The following is a 14,629-nucleotide window of genomic DNA, read 5'->3' as shown; positions in this document are numbered from 1 at the left end:
TTGGCCTGTTTGCTACTCTGGGCAGACAGAACATTTTCACTTCTGGTCCCCAAATGTGAGAATTCACCAGGCCACTGGCTTCCTGTTTTGTACCAGATCTGCTTAAATACCACTGCTTCTAGACAGCTTTTGATCACTAAGCAGTTTTTTAAATATGGTAATGATACTCCCGTGTGCCCCCACTTTGAGGTTCTCATACCACTGGGGCAGAGAGAGAGCACCACAGAAGCTGGCCCCGCATGGCCACTGGCATGGAAGCAAGATCAGTACGACTGAGAGAGAACCTAGAGGGGAGCCGAGACCCCTCCTCACCTGCCCAGCCTCTTCCTGGTTTCGACCCTTCCTTAAGGTAGCCCTTAAACAGACAAAGTCACCATTCGTGTGTGCTCTGGGTCCAGACCTGGACCTGATGATGGCCACAGGGTTGCACGTGACTGAGGACGAGCAAAGAAAATCAAAAGCCTTGGTTTTTAGAGCACCCAAAGCTAGACTGGGAATCAAGCAAAGCCCGAGGTTCCCCGAAAAGACTGAGCAATATTCCCTATGATTTCCTGAGACATTCATGGCTATGGCCAGAGCCATACAAGCTGCCACAGAAAATTCAGAAAAGGTGTCAGGCCTGAATTTTGCCTGCGGCAAAGTACCCATCAAACAGGAGGGGAGCTCAGCTAATCTCAAGAGAGACTGGGAGGCCCCCACGGTGCCTGCCACAGTTCCTGGCCTATTAGAGAAGCTGTGTGAATGAATGAATGAATGAATGAACAGAAGGGAATAATCAATAATTCAGTTAAGGAAGCCAGAGAGTATTTGTAATTAAATTTGAGAAGACAACAAGACCCACCAGTGGGGAAGTGAAAACAGAGCTGGCATAAAGAAGGGGCAGAATTTGATGATTGGGAGGCGGAGGTGGGGGGGGGGGGGGGGGGGGGGTGTAAGAAAAAATAAAAGGAAAACTAAGGAATGGGTCAATGAGAAGCTCAGAGCTGAGGACAGGGCCCTTTCTCACCACACCAGAGGACCCGGGAAAGAGATCAGAAGCTAGTGGGAGGGGCCTGCTTCCTGGGGGACCAGGGACTCAGGGAAGCTGCCAGCTTGGCCCGAGGCTCAAAGTGCCTGACAAAGGATTATAAAGAAAATACATTCTTGCCTGGCCTTAAGCAAATCCTTTCACCAGACCCTGATCCTCTGTTCCCTCCCCTGTGAGGATGAAGGGAGATTGTGCGTACAGAGCCCCTGCCCGCCCTCACAGGTGCTCAGCAAACGTTAGTTTGTTGATAAAGAAGTTTCGGTTGGGAATGGTCCAGTCTTAGATGCTGGTCAGAGGCTGAGTAATATTTTGGATCCTAGACCACTGGAGTCTAAAGGGGCTACAGGAGTCACGTTTTACCGCCCACCTCCTAAGTTAGAAAATCAGAACTATATACTTTGTATTTGCATCTTTTATTGAACACCTACTATGTGCCAGGTCTCACGCTAGACACAACACAGAGAGAAAAGCAACAACAAAAACAGACGATCCTTTTGCTCCTTCAGGTAAGAGAGCACAGCCTTAGAGAAATAGTCCGATCCCTCGATTTCCAGATGCAGAGACACAGATCCATGGCGAAGTGACGAGCCCGTGGCCCCACCCAGCACGGCAGGGCAGGCCAGGGCTGGACCCTGTTCGACAGTGTTCATTCGTCAGCCCACTAAGCCTGTGGGTCAGGCTCCATCTGTGAGGCCTCCAACTCTACTCAGGCTCCGGGACAGTCAGCAGCTGTGCAGCCTCAGGTAAGACAGGCTAGCTCTCTGAGCCTCAGTGTCACCAGAGGCAGTATGCGGCCACTACTAGACTCCCCACGTCACAAGGCTGCCACAGGGTTTAAGTCGCAGCGACGCGCGTGAAGATAATTTGTCCTCTGCACATTGTGCTGTGCAAGCAGTGTGGCTCTTCCGGTCACTGGGCGTCTTTCTCTAGGACAAGGCAGCCCTCCGGAGCCACACTGGGGGGGTTCCTACTGTATTCTGGAGCACTTCCTACGTGGCCTATTTCCGGCAGTTACTAAAGACCTATGGGACAATAACCCTGCCCACAAAGGGCTCACCCTGGTTGGGGAACAGCACAAATGGAGGACACACGGCCACCTCCCATCAGGATCTAACAGCTGACAATGAGCCGGGAATCCTGAAGGAAGCCACAGGGAAGAGGACACTTGAGGCAACCCTGGAGACTAGCTGTGGCTAGGAGGGGGTCACAGGGAGGGAGAAGACATTTCCGGAAGCCCTGGCAAAGGCACTAAAGAGGAACAGGGTGGCAGAGGGACCGGGAACGGCCAGCCCATAGAACTGCTGGCTCTCCTGACTGCATCCTGGCTCTTGGGGCTGGCAGAAAGGATCGTCAAGAGGAAGAGGAGGCTGTGGGGGAGGCCCCGGCAGGGCCATGGGTCTGAGTGCCCAGCCCACCCGGACCAGTAGCCAGGTTTCCAGGCATCTGTTCCCTAATCGTTCCTGAATACGCTGGAAGCCGCCACTTCAGGGCTCTCAAAAAATTCAGGTCAAATCCTTGGGTGAGGCCCGGGGTCAAGGCTAAAGCTGTGTTAGCCCCGAGGACTGCGGAAGTCAGGAAAACAAGAAGGAGGCAGAGGGGACAGGGAGCACGTCAGAGGACCCTAAAAGAGGAAGTAGCCCGGTCTCAGTTCCCCTCCCAAGGATGGGAAATACCCTCCGTTCTCCCAGCCCTCAGCAGCTGCTCCTGTCTCCCTACCTGAAGCCACCAAACCTGGGGCAGGACCGCCTGGGCCCCGGGCCCCAACCTTTCATGTTTCCCCAAAGTTGCTGAGGTTGCTGAGGCCCTGAGCACATTCAGGGACCTGTACGGGCTGCAGACCCAGGATCCATGCTGAGCAGGGCATTGTCGAGAGTGTTCTTGAGGCTGGACGCCCCATGAGTTCAGGAATGGGGCCCAGCCTCAGAACTGAAACCCAAGAAGGATGTCAAAATCAGCCCATCCAAACCTCCTCACTGCTCTCCCACCGCTCTCCCAATAAAGCCCTCAAGGGAGAGAGGGACACAAAGCCTGTGAAGGCTCGACCCGACTCTCACCAACTCAGGGATAGGAGAGTTGGGGCCCAGATGAAGACCTCCAAATCTAGAGATCTGGTTTACTAAGTCAGAGCTTGGCTACGCTGAGAGCATGGCCCCCGGATTCTGGCAGGGAGGGAGGGCACAGGGGCTGGTAATGCCCCCTTCTTCCTTCCTTCCTTCTTTCTCAATCGGCTAGAACCCAAAGCAAGAAAGAAACCATGCCCTGAGGAAGCAAGGACAGGAAGACGAATAATATGACTTCTCTCCTCCTCGCCTATCACTGTCCTGGGCTCCGGCATCGTATTGGCCTTGGTCCTGGGACGTCGGCAGGTTGTTTTCACTCAGGTTTCAGCACTGGCAGGGCCTCTCTCGGGCTCTGCTCTGTCCACAGCTGCCCCAGGAGCTCAGTCTCTCTGGATTGAACGACTCTGCATTAAAGGCCTGCTAAGAAGACACCCCAGGGCAGCCTCCACCTCAGGTCGAGTAGGGCACAGACCAGAGGAACAAGTAATGACTCCCAAGGCAGACAGCTCTACCGTCCATCAGCCTACACTTGGTTCGTGACTTCCCTCGCGCATTAGCTGGGTTTTTTGTTTTTTGTTTTTAGCCTCGCCTGGTTTCCTCCCCGACTCCTACCATTTCTGGTCTGCCCTCCCCATCACAGGTCAAGGCTTGCACAGGAAATGCAGAACACAGGGAGAGTTCTCCACCACCAACGCGTGCCCACCCATTGCAGGAGCCTAGAAAATCGAGTAAGATCATGTTTCTAGACTATTTTAAGTAGTGACCTCCAAATTATTTGGGAGGCACGGTGGCTGGTCAGCAGCAGGGAAAACAGACCCAGGTGGCGGACAGGGGCACGGGAGGGTTGAAAAGCACCAGAACTGAGCACAGAGCGGGGAAAGGCAGGGCAAAGGCCAAGCTCAGCCTTCAGCTGTTAGAGGAAGTTGGTTTATGGTAGGAAGGTTAAAAACAGTATCTGGAATCACCTCCACTCCCACATGACTTTGCCTGTTGAAGATCTGACTGGTTTTCCGGCCTCTGGAGTCAGCCCTTTAAGGGGAAGTGACTGGGGACGCCCCATGCAGAGCACCCTTCTGGGTCTGCAGGCCCTGGTCACACAGGGCTGAGCTGGGAGGGCTTTGTTCTCCAGGACACCTGGAACCCCTCCACAGGCTCAGGAACCCCAGGGACACCTAGGAAGGAGTCTTTACTCTTAGGCAATGCCTGCCATTTTGGTTTGTATGAGAAAGCCACTGCTACTCTACCAGACTGTCTCCAGAGCCCAGACCCCTCTTGGGGGTTCTCCCAGGTGCACCCAGAGTGACTCCTCACTGTCCACAACAAGGGACCAGGCCAGACCTTGAAGACCTAGGAGGGTAAAAGTAGCCCGGGGACCCCGGAGGAGCAGGTGCTGAGCCAGGAGCCTCCTCCTGCAGAAAAAGCAAAGGGAGAGCAACAAAGAGATGAGGCTTGGAAAGAATTCCTCTAAACCACTGCACCAGGCGAGGCTTTTCCCAGGCAGGAAGAGAAGCTGAGAGAAAAAGGGCGGGGAGGGTCCATGAGGAACTGCTCGAGGGAGAAGGTGGATGGGAAAAAGCAACTGCAATGTGGAGGGGGAGGGGCTTGAAGGCAGGCGGAGGGAAGATGTGACCCAAGGGCCAGCCAGCTACGAAGCAGAGATGGCTCCTAGGCATTCAGTTCAGAAATGACACTCTGGAGCGGTGCTTCTTGGAAAGAGTGACCATCTAGAACCTTTGGCTCAGAGCAAAGAGTTGAGATAGAAAGCCTGACTCTCCTGACTCTAGAAGCTGCCATCTGATTAGAAACAGAACCTCCCCAGGAAGGGAAGGCAGGACACGGGTTGAATGCACAGGTGGAAAGGAGTTGTCTGGTGTTGGCAGGTGGTGGGGACAGTGTGACGCTAGGCCTTGGTTCCTGAGGTCACCTCCCAGAGACCCCACCCCTCAAGAAGTGGGGAGGGATGAAGACAATCACCTCTTGGTTTCCGAGCAGCGCTTGGTGCTAGGCTTGGGTGCCTGGACCATCTGTGGAACTGACCAGGACAGGAGATTCACCGAGGAGCTCACCAACCTTCCACTCACCTCTCCAGGGCTCCAGAGGCTGACACTCCGCCATCAGACTAGCCTGTCGGAGAACTTCACGTAGCCGCCGTCTGAACTGCTGACGTGGCCACTGATGGTGAAGGGTGGACCCACCTCCGGCTCCTTCAGGTTCCTGAGAAAGATGATCCGATCGGCTTTTGGGGGCTGAGAACCTGATCCCTCCTTGGGACCACAACTCCCTAGACCAGCGCATGGGAAGAACTTCCCGGCAGTGACTCCCAGACTGACTTACGTTCCAGAACAGGAGTAGGACCATTACTTGGGGCCAGAGGAGGAGGAGGCCGGCCCAGTGGCAGAGAGTGGACAAGACGGCTCGGGAGGACTTTCTGACCCCCACTCCCTAAATCCCTGGTGGTCTTCATTTGTGCCTTTCCTTTGACGTCACACTGTGCCCGAGGTTATCTGACTTGTAGTCAGGCCTGTGTCCACCACCAGCAGTGAAATGGCTGAAGACAGAGACCACGCTCACTGTACCCCTAGACACTAACTCCACAGCCCCTGTGACAATAGATCCTTCCTGAATAAATGATGAGTGAATGAAGGAATGGATGACTGGTCCCTGCCAGGGGGTAAATGCTAAGAGGGTCACCATCAGCATGGTCTTACATAATCCGGTCCAAGTTCAAGTTTTCATTCGTGACACTTTGTAAACAGACCCTGGCTCCTTCCTTTTCTCTGGTGTGCTTAGGGGGATGGGGAAGGGACAAGGAAGAGAAACCCTAAGTTTTGGCTCCGTACCTAACCCCACCCCTGCCGTGGATCTACTTACCGGATCTGATACAAGTTGAAGACAAAATTGGGCCCTAGGAAGACAGTCAGAAAAGAGAGAGTTAGTACCTCCAGGGAGACCTGCCCATCAGCTGTCTGAGAACATCTGGTGCTCCCTCACCCCATCTGGGAGGAGGGGGGTGGCTGGGCTGGACCTCAGGATGCTGTGGGAGGGCCCCACGCCCATTGGTGCACCCCATCTGCCCAGACAGAGCCACCAGTTTTGGGGGGCAGATCCTGCCGCTAGGCATCCCCCCCTCCATTACCGGTACTGATTACCCTGGGAAGGAGACAGTCCTAGCTTAGAGTCCAAAAGAAGGAGAGCTGGGCTTGAACCTGGACTACGCCTGTCTCTAACCCTGTGACTTCGGCCCTCCACCTCGTCTATAAAAACCAGAGACTAAGAATCCCATCCTTACATGGAATTTTAAAGAAAATCGTATTAGGCGAAAGCGCGTTGGCACATAGTAGGTGCTCGACAAACATTTATGGACGCTGTGGGCATCCGCTGCAGACCTGAGAAATGTTCTCTCCCTCTGGGGATTCCCGCATGCCCTGCCAACTCTCCCCGGTCCTGTGGGAAGCACAGATGTGGCTCAGAGCTGGGGGTCCCGCAGCAAATTCCAGGAGACTCCCGGGGAAGCTGAAGCAAACTCGGGAGGGGGGTGCCCAGGACCCACGGGCAGGGGAAAAGAGACACAAGGAGCCCGAGTGGGGCCCCTGGCCTCGGGCCCCACACGGGCCTTGGGGATGGACTACTGTGGGCTCTGAGGGAAAAGAAAGGCAGCTACCCGCTGGGTAGGAGGAGCCCTCACTCCCTCAATAAAAGCCCAGTACCCCACACCCCCCTCCTCAAGCGCTCAGCCACTGCCACTCAAGTCTTCAACTAATGCAGCCACCACAGGAAATATCTTTGCATGATGCCACGCTGAAGGGTGTGCAGCCGCACCCGAACTTGCCCACTGCGACAGGAGAGGAGGGGCTGGGATGGCAGGGTCCGGCGCTCACTCACCCTCCCAGCAGTACCCACGCTGGTACCACTTGGCCAGGCTGTAGCCCAGGACGGACATGAGCAGCAGCGAGAGCCCCACACCAAGGATCAGGCCCAGGGTGCTGATGGAGTCCTCACCTGCAGAGACACACACGGCACCCTTGGTCGGCTGCCCAGAGCCCTCTCCCAGTCCCCCACCCCATGTTCCAAGTCTCCTCCCCTCCCTCCCCGCCGCCCCCTAGGAGTCTTGACCTGAGCTAGCTAGATGAGCCAAGTCATACTAAGACAGCAGAGTCTGATAGTGGAGATTTTGAGAGTTAGCCCGTTTACCCAAAGGAACAGCCCTTGACAACAGAGATAGTATGGAGCTGGGAGGGCGTCTTGAAGCCACAGGCCTTCTGCTTGTTGGAAAAGGCACTGCTGTTTGGGGGGAGAGGCCAGGAGGTCTCTGTTCAGCCTCACTGGGCGGTGGAGAAGGACAGCCCAGAGACCTCAAGACCTTCGGTACCCTCCCTGCAAAGCCTGTGGCCCCAGTGGCAAGGTGTTTACTTTTAAACTGTGTGCTGCTTATACTTATCGCTTCTTCTTCCCTTTTTGTGGTATGAGCTAAATTTATGTTTTATTTGTAAAGCCAAACCCAAGGGAGAAAGGGAAGAAGGAGGGAAGGTGGAGGGAGGGGGGGAAGGGGAAGCAGGGAGTGGGGGCGGGAGGGGGGAGGGGGGAAGAAGGACCGGACACCTCCCGGGAAATGACGTGGGCCTGAAGCAGAGAGGGACGCCAGCTTTCCAGGAAGAGGCTGACAACAGGAGCACCATGGAGAGACCCGTCTGCCCGGCCAGGGAGGGACGAGAAAGGCCAGTGCCATTCTTGCTGGATGAGTGCCAGGAGCGTGGAAGAATCAACCGACCCCCCATCTCCATGGCCCAGGGTCCCGAGGCTCCGGTGGGGGGAGAGGGGCGGGGTGCCAAGGGGCCAGGAGGTTAGTGGCTAAGCACAGCCTTCTGCACGGCAGGCTTGCTTCCGAAGCCCAGGTCCGTTATTTGCCAAATGTGGGACCTGAGCAAATCCCTTTCCCTCACTAGATTTCAACTTGCCTTTATGGGGGAAAAAAAAAAAAAGGCATGAGAACGTATACCCATGGAGTCGTTGTGATGGTTAATGGAGGCATCATACGGACAGCACTCGGACGACTCCGGTGAACGTTAACGACAACATTATTGTTGTCGGTATTATCGTCACATGGCGGGACTGTATTTTTTAAATACTTCACGATTTCCCCTGCCCTAGCCTTTCCTTTCTCCCATGCCCCTTCTTTCCAGAAAAGCATCCCGGTTATTACCAGTGAGCATCTACTCAGCAAAGAGAAGGGGAGAGCCCAGTGCAGAAAGAAAGGGCCTGTCCTCCTAGTTTTAGATTTCAAAAGCCCAGGCCCTTAGAAAGATGGGACGGATTCACAACTTGGACAGGAGATGAGCCAAAGCAAGACGGCCCTCCTCGCCACACCAGGGAAAAAAGTCTCCAGCCTGGGGGAGGGAAGGGAAAAAGCGAGATCCAGAAAAGGGGAAAAAAAGCACGGGAAAATATTGAAAAGATTTCAACAGGGTCCCAGAGAGAAAGTCCTTGTTCCCTGAGCCAAAGGCAATAGAACGTCCAGGCAGAGTTGTGGGATCTGAGAGCCAGAACTGTGCCCCAGAAAAGACAAGAGCCCAGTAAGGAAGAGTTTCGTGGAGCACCTCGGCGGATGGAGCCTCAGACAGCCTTGAAGTGTTGCTCTGTCCCCTCGTGGCACGGGAGCAACCAAATGGTTTGTGTGTCCCCAGGAGAAGCAGAGGGGTCACGGAGAGACCCTCGAAGGAGTGGAAGGAGTCACACAGCTGGGATCTCAGGGATCTCAGGACCCCACACAGCTGATACTCAAAGCCCAGTGCAGGTGATGGCCATTGCTACAGGTGCCAGCATGAGCAGATGGCACCCAGGGCAATGCATCCTTCCCCCACTCTCTAAGTTCCCCCAAAACGGGGGCGACAGGGATCCCCAAAGCCACTAACGGCACCTTCTCTGTGCCAGGCTCTTGTTCTAGACACTTATGTTCTTTTTAATGTTTATTTTTGAGAGAGAAAGAGAGAAAGCGAGCGCGAGCGAGCAGGGTAAGGGCAGAGAGACAGGGAAACACAGAATCCGAAGCAGGTTCCGGGCTCTGAGCCGTCGGTTCGAACACGCGAGCTGCGAGATCACGACCTGGGCCGAAGTCGGATGCTTAACCGACTGAGCCGCCCAGGCACCTGTAGACACTTGTATTATGGCAATAAGTAAAACGTAAAAATCCCTGTCCTCAAGGACCTTATATTCCCGTGGAGAGAGACAGACAATAAACAAAGTAAATACATAAAGTATAGCATACCGAATAGGTGGCAGGGAGAAGGAAAGAAAGCAGAGGAAGAGACGGAAAGATCTGTGGGGATGTGAGTACAGTGTTAAATAAAGCAGTCAGGGGCAGGCTCGTGAAGAAGGGGACAGTTGAGGAGAAGGTGCCACAGAAGCTGAGGAAAGGAACACGCCACGTGGGTAGCTGCAGTAGAAACATGCGAGGCAGAGGGGGCAGTGGATACAACCGAGGCAGGGGCACGCCAAGCAGGTTCCAGGAGGGTCGAGGAGGCCCAAGTGGCGGGCAGGGGCAGGAGTCACCAGAGGATTTGGAGCAGAGAAAGGACACGACCTTGTATTAAAAGGACACTCTGCCGGCTACCATGCAAAGAACAGACGGGAGCGGGGTGAGGGGTGTGATGATGATGATGAAGGGAAACCAGTCAAGAGGCCACCGCGAAGCTCCAAGCAGGAGACGCTCATTGGAGGAAAGTGGTGCGAGAAACCCAGAGGCCGAAGTCGGAGAGAGGCCATCCGAGGGGACAACAGAGAACGTGACGACGACCCAAGAGCTCCAGTCTTCGGGAGCGAGGGGGAGCGACCCAGACGTGAGTGGATGGGTGACTCAGCAACGTGGTGTTCGTGGAAGCTGAGATTTGGAAGGGTTTCATCACAGAAAAGTACCGGGAGGAAAGCACCAGCAGGGAAATCACAGGCCTTCCGGAGACCCGGCTGGTGAGGAAAGGAGATGCACCAGCTCCGTGGCTGCGATTTTGTCCCCACCAACGGTGCCTTCCGGCTTAGGTAGCTTCCAGACACAGTTACCACTCTCTTTCACTTCTTCATCTCTCTGGGATGCTCTGGAACTAATATTCTGTACCTAGTCTCCCTTTGGTGTACCTTTCCATTTTTCTTAGACTTCACGCACACAGAAACTGCACAGAATAACATGGTGAACTTCCATGGACCTCCTAGGAAGCTTCAAAGAATCCTAAAGTTCTGCCATTATGGTCTGTCACCTTAATTTCAGAGTAGCCTTCTCCCACCTCTCCCTCTAAGACCCCATTCTCTCAAATTTGATGTTCAGCTGCCCTAGGCATTTTTTATGCCGTTTCATTTTTTCCCATTAAATGTGTTTGTGTCTGTGTATCTATCTGTATCACTGTTCTGCTTTTCAAACTTTACAAAAATGATGGTAGGGTTACTTCCACTTCTGGCCGTGGCAGAATAAGAGAGACCGGATTTACTCCCCTCCGCCCTTAAATCACTAGAACACCAGACAAAAGTAGGTAAAATAATGGAGAAAAGGTCACGCCAGAGGATGATTCCCAAGAGGCAGAGATGAACTGAGGTATACTCTGTGACTGCCCAGCTTACTGCCTGGGGTCGGCTCCCAACTCCAAATACCGGGAGGTGAGACCCAAAGAGAGTCCAATAGTCCAGGCTGAGGGAAAAAAAAAAGCTGGCATCCAGGAGACCACCACAGTTCAAATTTATGGGACCAGAACACCAGAGAAGAAGTCTGGCTGCACAGAGAGATCTCCAGAAGTCTGCAAAGGGGTCCCCTGGTGTCTCTGGCTGTGATTTGTCCTTTAAACTTGCTTGGGGGGGTGGGGGTGGGGGGGGCGCCTGGGTGGCTCGGTGAGTTGCGTGTCCGACTTTGGCTCAAGGTCATGATCTCACGGTTCGTGATTTCGAGCCCCACATCGAGCTCTCTGCCGTCAGTGTAGAGGCTGCTGCAGATTCTGTCTCTAAGAAATAAACATTTTTAAAAACATAAAAAACAAATTTGCTTAGGGCATAGAGTTGTGGTTTTCCAACTCTTATTTAAAAGAAATCTATCTCTGCTCCAAGGCCCCTACTCCTTAGTTTTCTACTACAAGTTTTAAAGTTACGTTTTTCACAGAACAGTAATCTGCCCGGAATTCATGTCTTTGGCTACATTGCAAGGTAAGGATCTAAGTTTTATATGGAAAATTATTTTTCCGTACTTTTCCCTAATGGTCTTTGCTGTTGTCACTTTCACGTATGAAGTTTTCCGTACACGTATGTTTCTTTTCCTGGGCTTTCTGTTGCCTTCTATTGGTCTGAATGTCTATCACATTAACACCCCTACCTTATCTTAATTACTACGGCTTCAGAATAAACGTGGAGGCCATTTCTCTCAACTCCCCACTCTTATCGATAAGAGACAGATTTGTGTATGGCTCAGTGGCCATATAGTCAAAGGCTAATAAGGAGTCCATATTACAATATTTTATTAGTCTGATCACACAAGGACCGTGGGGCTCTAAGGAAAGAGATGCATTCAAGACTACCCTTGACATCTTCTTTTCCAACCTACTTTACTACTCCCCTGAGTCAGGCTGACCGGCCCAAGTTCCCTACTGGGCTGGGTCAGTGAGTGCCAAAAGACCATGGTGATGGCTGTCCTGCTCCACTCCCTCCTTCCATGTGTCTGGAGCAGTAAGGACCCAGTCTATCCATCATGCGTCCCTCATTTAGGCTCAGGCACTCTCCTTACAACAGTTCCCTGTCCTTACAGGCCAGAGCATGGTAAGATTCTGGATTTGGATTTGGATTTGGATTTGGGTAAGGAGGAGGGGAGAAAAAATGCCCCAAGCATCTTCAGCCAAGTTCCCACCAAGTTTGCAAGTTAGACTGGTGGGGACTTAAGACACAAAACCTCTAATATGATATTACTTTATCTTACTTTAACATGTACCTCCCGTTTCTTTACGGACATCTTGGAGATTTTGTGTCATCTGTGGTAGGGCTTCTGTATCTCTGGATATGGCCAAAAAGTCATCAATTCCTTAAAACGCCTTTTAAAAAACCTGTACACGCTGACTTCACAAACAAGCCTATGCTTGTCCTTATATAAAATATTGACCTAGGAAACTCAGGTTTTTGGTAAGGAAGAAAACTGGCAGAAAATATACTTGGAAAGGTGAGGAAGAAAGAGGAAAAAGTGAGAGAGGAAAAAAGAATCTGGGAACAAAGAAGAGTGAGAAGTATTAAGGAGGTAGGGATGGAGAGAGAAAAAAGAGAATTAAGAGAAGATGAAGAAATGAGTGAATATATAGAGTTTGGGATGAAAATCGTAATTTCCCTTTTTGAAAACAGAATCATGATGAAGAATACAGTCAGCTGCCATTATGTCAGACAAATATAATGTCGGGACTTAGCCACCCAAATCAACGGCATAGCAACCACACATGCAAAGCGTAGCATAAGTATATAAATGAAACCAAATGCAAAGAAGGGACCAAAACCCCAACCTAGAACAGAACATTACTCAAAAAGTAGGATGAAACTCTTCAAAATAGTTTCACTCTTTAGAAGCACTTACTAAAAGCATGCATTAAAATAAAGGAAGGTTACGGGGGAAGAAAGATTAAGGAAACAAATTGAGGACCATATAAGATCACAATGGAGATGATATATTCAACAGAAACAGCAAGGAATAGAATCGATATTATTAAAAAGCACACTGGGGCACCTGGGTGTCTCAGTCGGTTAAGCGTCCGACTTCGGCTCAGGTCACCATCTTGCGGTCTGTGAGTTCGAGCCCCGCGTCGGGCTCTGGGCTGATGGCTCAGAGCCTGGAGCCTGCTTCTGATTCTCTGTCTCCCTCTCTCTCTGCCCCTCCCCCATTCATGCTCTCTGTCTCAAAAATAAATAAACGTTAAAAAAAATTAAAAAAAAAAAAAACTACATTACTGACATAGAGACAACGCCTAAGAAAAGTATGGAGGTTTTTGGACACTGACCCTTTATCTGATATGTCATTTGCAAACTCAACACCCAAAAAAACAATAATCTAGTGAAGAAATGGGCAGAACACATGAATAGACACTTTTCCAAAGATGACATCCAGATGGCTAACAGACACATAAGATGCTCAACATCACTCATTATCCAGGAAATACAAACCAAAACCAAAATGAGATACCACCTCACACCTGTCAGAATGGCTAAAATTAACAACTCAGGAAACAACAAATGTTAGCAAGGATGTGGAAAAAAAGGGGAATACTTTTGCACTGTTGGTGGAAATACAAACTGGAGCAGCCGCTCTGGAAAACAGTAGAGAGTTTCCTCAAAAAGTTTAATAGAACTACCCTACAGCCCAGCAATCGCACTACTAGGTATTTATCCAAAGGATACAAAAGTGCTGATTCAAAGGAGCACATGCACCCCAGTGTTTATAGCAGCACTATCGACAATAGCCAAAGGATGGAAAGAGCCCAATGTCCATCAACTGATGAATGGCTAAAGAAGGCGTGGTACATATATACAATGGAATATTACTCAGCAATGAAAAAAATGAAATCTTGCCATTTGCAACAACGTAGATGGAACTATAGTGTATCATGCTAAGTGCAATAAGTCAGAGAAAGACAAATATATGATTTCACTCATTTGTGGAGCTTAAGAAACACAACAGATGAATACAGGGAAAGGGAAGGAAAAATAAGACAAAAACAGAAAGGGAGGCAAACCATAAGAGACTTTTTTTTTATAAGAGATGCTTAAATACAGAGAACAAACTGAGGGTTGCTGGAAGGGAGTATGGGGGGGATGAGCTAGAAGGGGGATGGGCATTAAGGAGGATACTTGTTAGGATGAGCACTGGGTGTCATATGTAAGTGATGAACCACAGGGTTCTGCTCCTGAAATCAATACTAAACTTAGGATAACTCACTTGAATTTAAACAAATTGAAAAAAAAATTAAAGAGAAAGAAAAAAAATAGAAAAGCATGGAGGATGGGGAAGAAAAACTCAGAGATTAAAGCAATTAGAGAAAAAGCTAACAGTTATGGAAGACAAAGATAACCCAATCAAAGGAAAATTGGTAATTCTGAGGTTGAGCACCCAATAAATTAAATAGAAAATATTTGCAAAGATAGAGGACACAAGAGGGGTGCCTGGGTGGCTCAGTCGGTTAAGTATCCAACTTCGGCTCAGGTCATGATCTCACGATTCGTGGGTTTGAGCTCTGCGTCAGGCTCTGCTCAGAGCCTGGAGCCTGCTCTCTGCCTCTGTCTCTCTCTGCCCCTTGCCCTCTTGCCCCCTGTCTGCCTGTCTGTCTGTCTCTCTCTCTCTCAAAAACAAATAAACAGTAAAAGAAAAAAGGTTTTTTTAAAGGACACAAGAGAATTTCCCTGAAAAGGCTGGGTAGCATATGAAGACTAAGAGTATACTAGGCTCCAGGGAAAAAATTGATTGGAAGCACTCAAGACCAATGTATATTCTAATTAAAGTGCTGTTCCAGTTATTAAGCTATCGTGTCTCAACCTCAAGGCCAGTCCC

At 50.9% G+C, this 14,629-nt stretch overlaps 1 protein-coding gene across 1 annotated transcript in view; it reads right to left on the bottom strand.

Annotated features, from left to right (window-relative positions):
- Positions 1–1,421: 1,421 nt before the first annotated feature.
- Positions 1,422–14,629, bottom strand: part of SMIM35 (small integral membrane protein 35) — a 48,718-nt gene continuing 35,510 nt past the window's right edge. The window contains exons 3-5 of the mRNA XM_049641076.1: positions 6,970–7,086; positions 5,959–5,992; positions 1,422–5,301 (exon numbers count right to left, since the gene is read on the bottom strand). Coding sequence (XP_049497033.1) covers positions 5,202–5,301; positions 5,959–5,992; positions 6,970–7,086 — 251 coding nt within the window. The 3' untranslated portion in view covers positions 1,422–5,201. The remainder of the gene's footprint in view (positions 5,302–5,958; positions 5,993–6,969; positions 7,087–14,629) is intronic.

The sequence above is a fragment of the Panthera uncia genome, chromosome D1, assembly GCF_023721935.1.
Source record: "Panthera uncia isolate 11264 chromosome D1, Puncia_PCG_1.0, whole genome shotgun sequence".
Lineage (NCBI taxonomy): Eukaryota > Metazoa > Chordata > Mammalia > Carnivora > Felidae > Panthera > Panthera uncia.
Note: the sequence above shows the minus strand (reverse complement) of the source record. Positions and strands in the feature narration are given on the sequence as shown.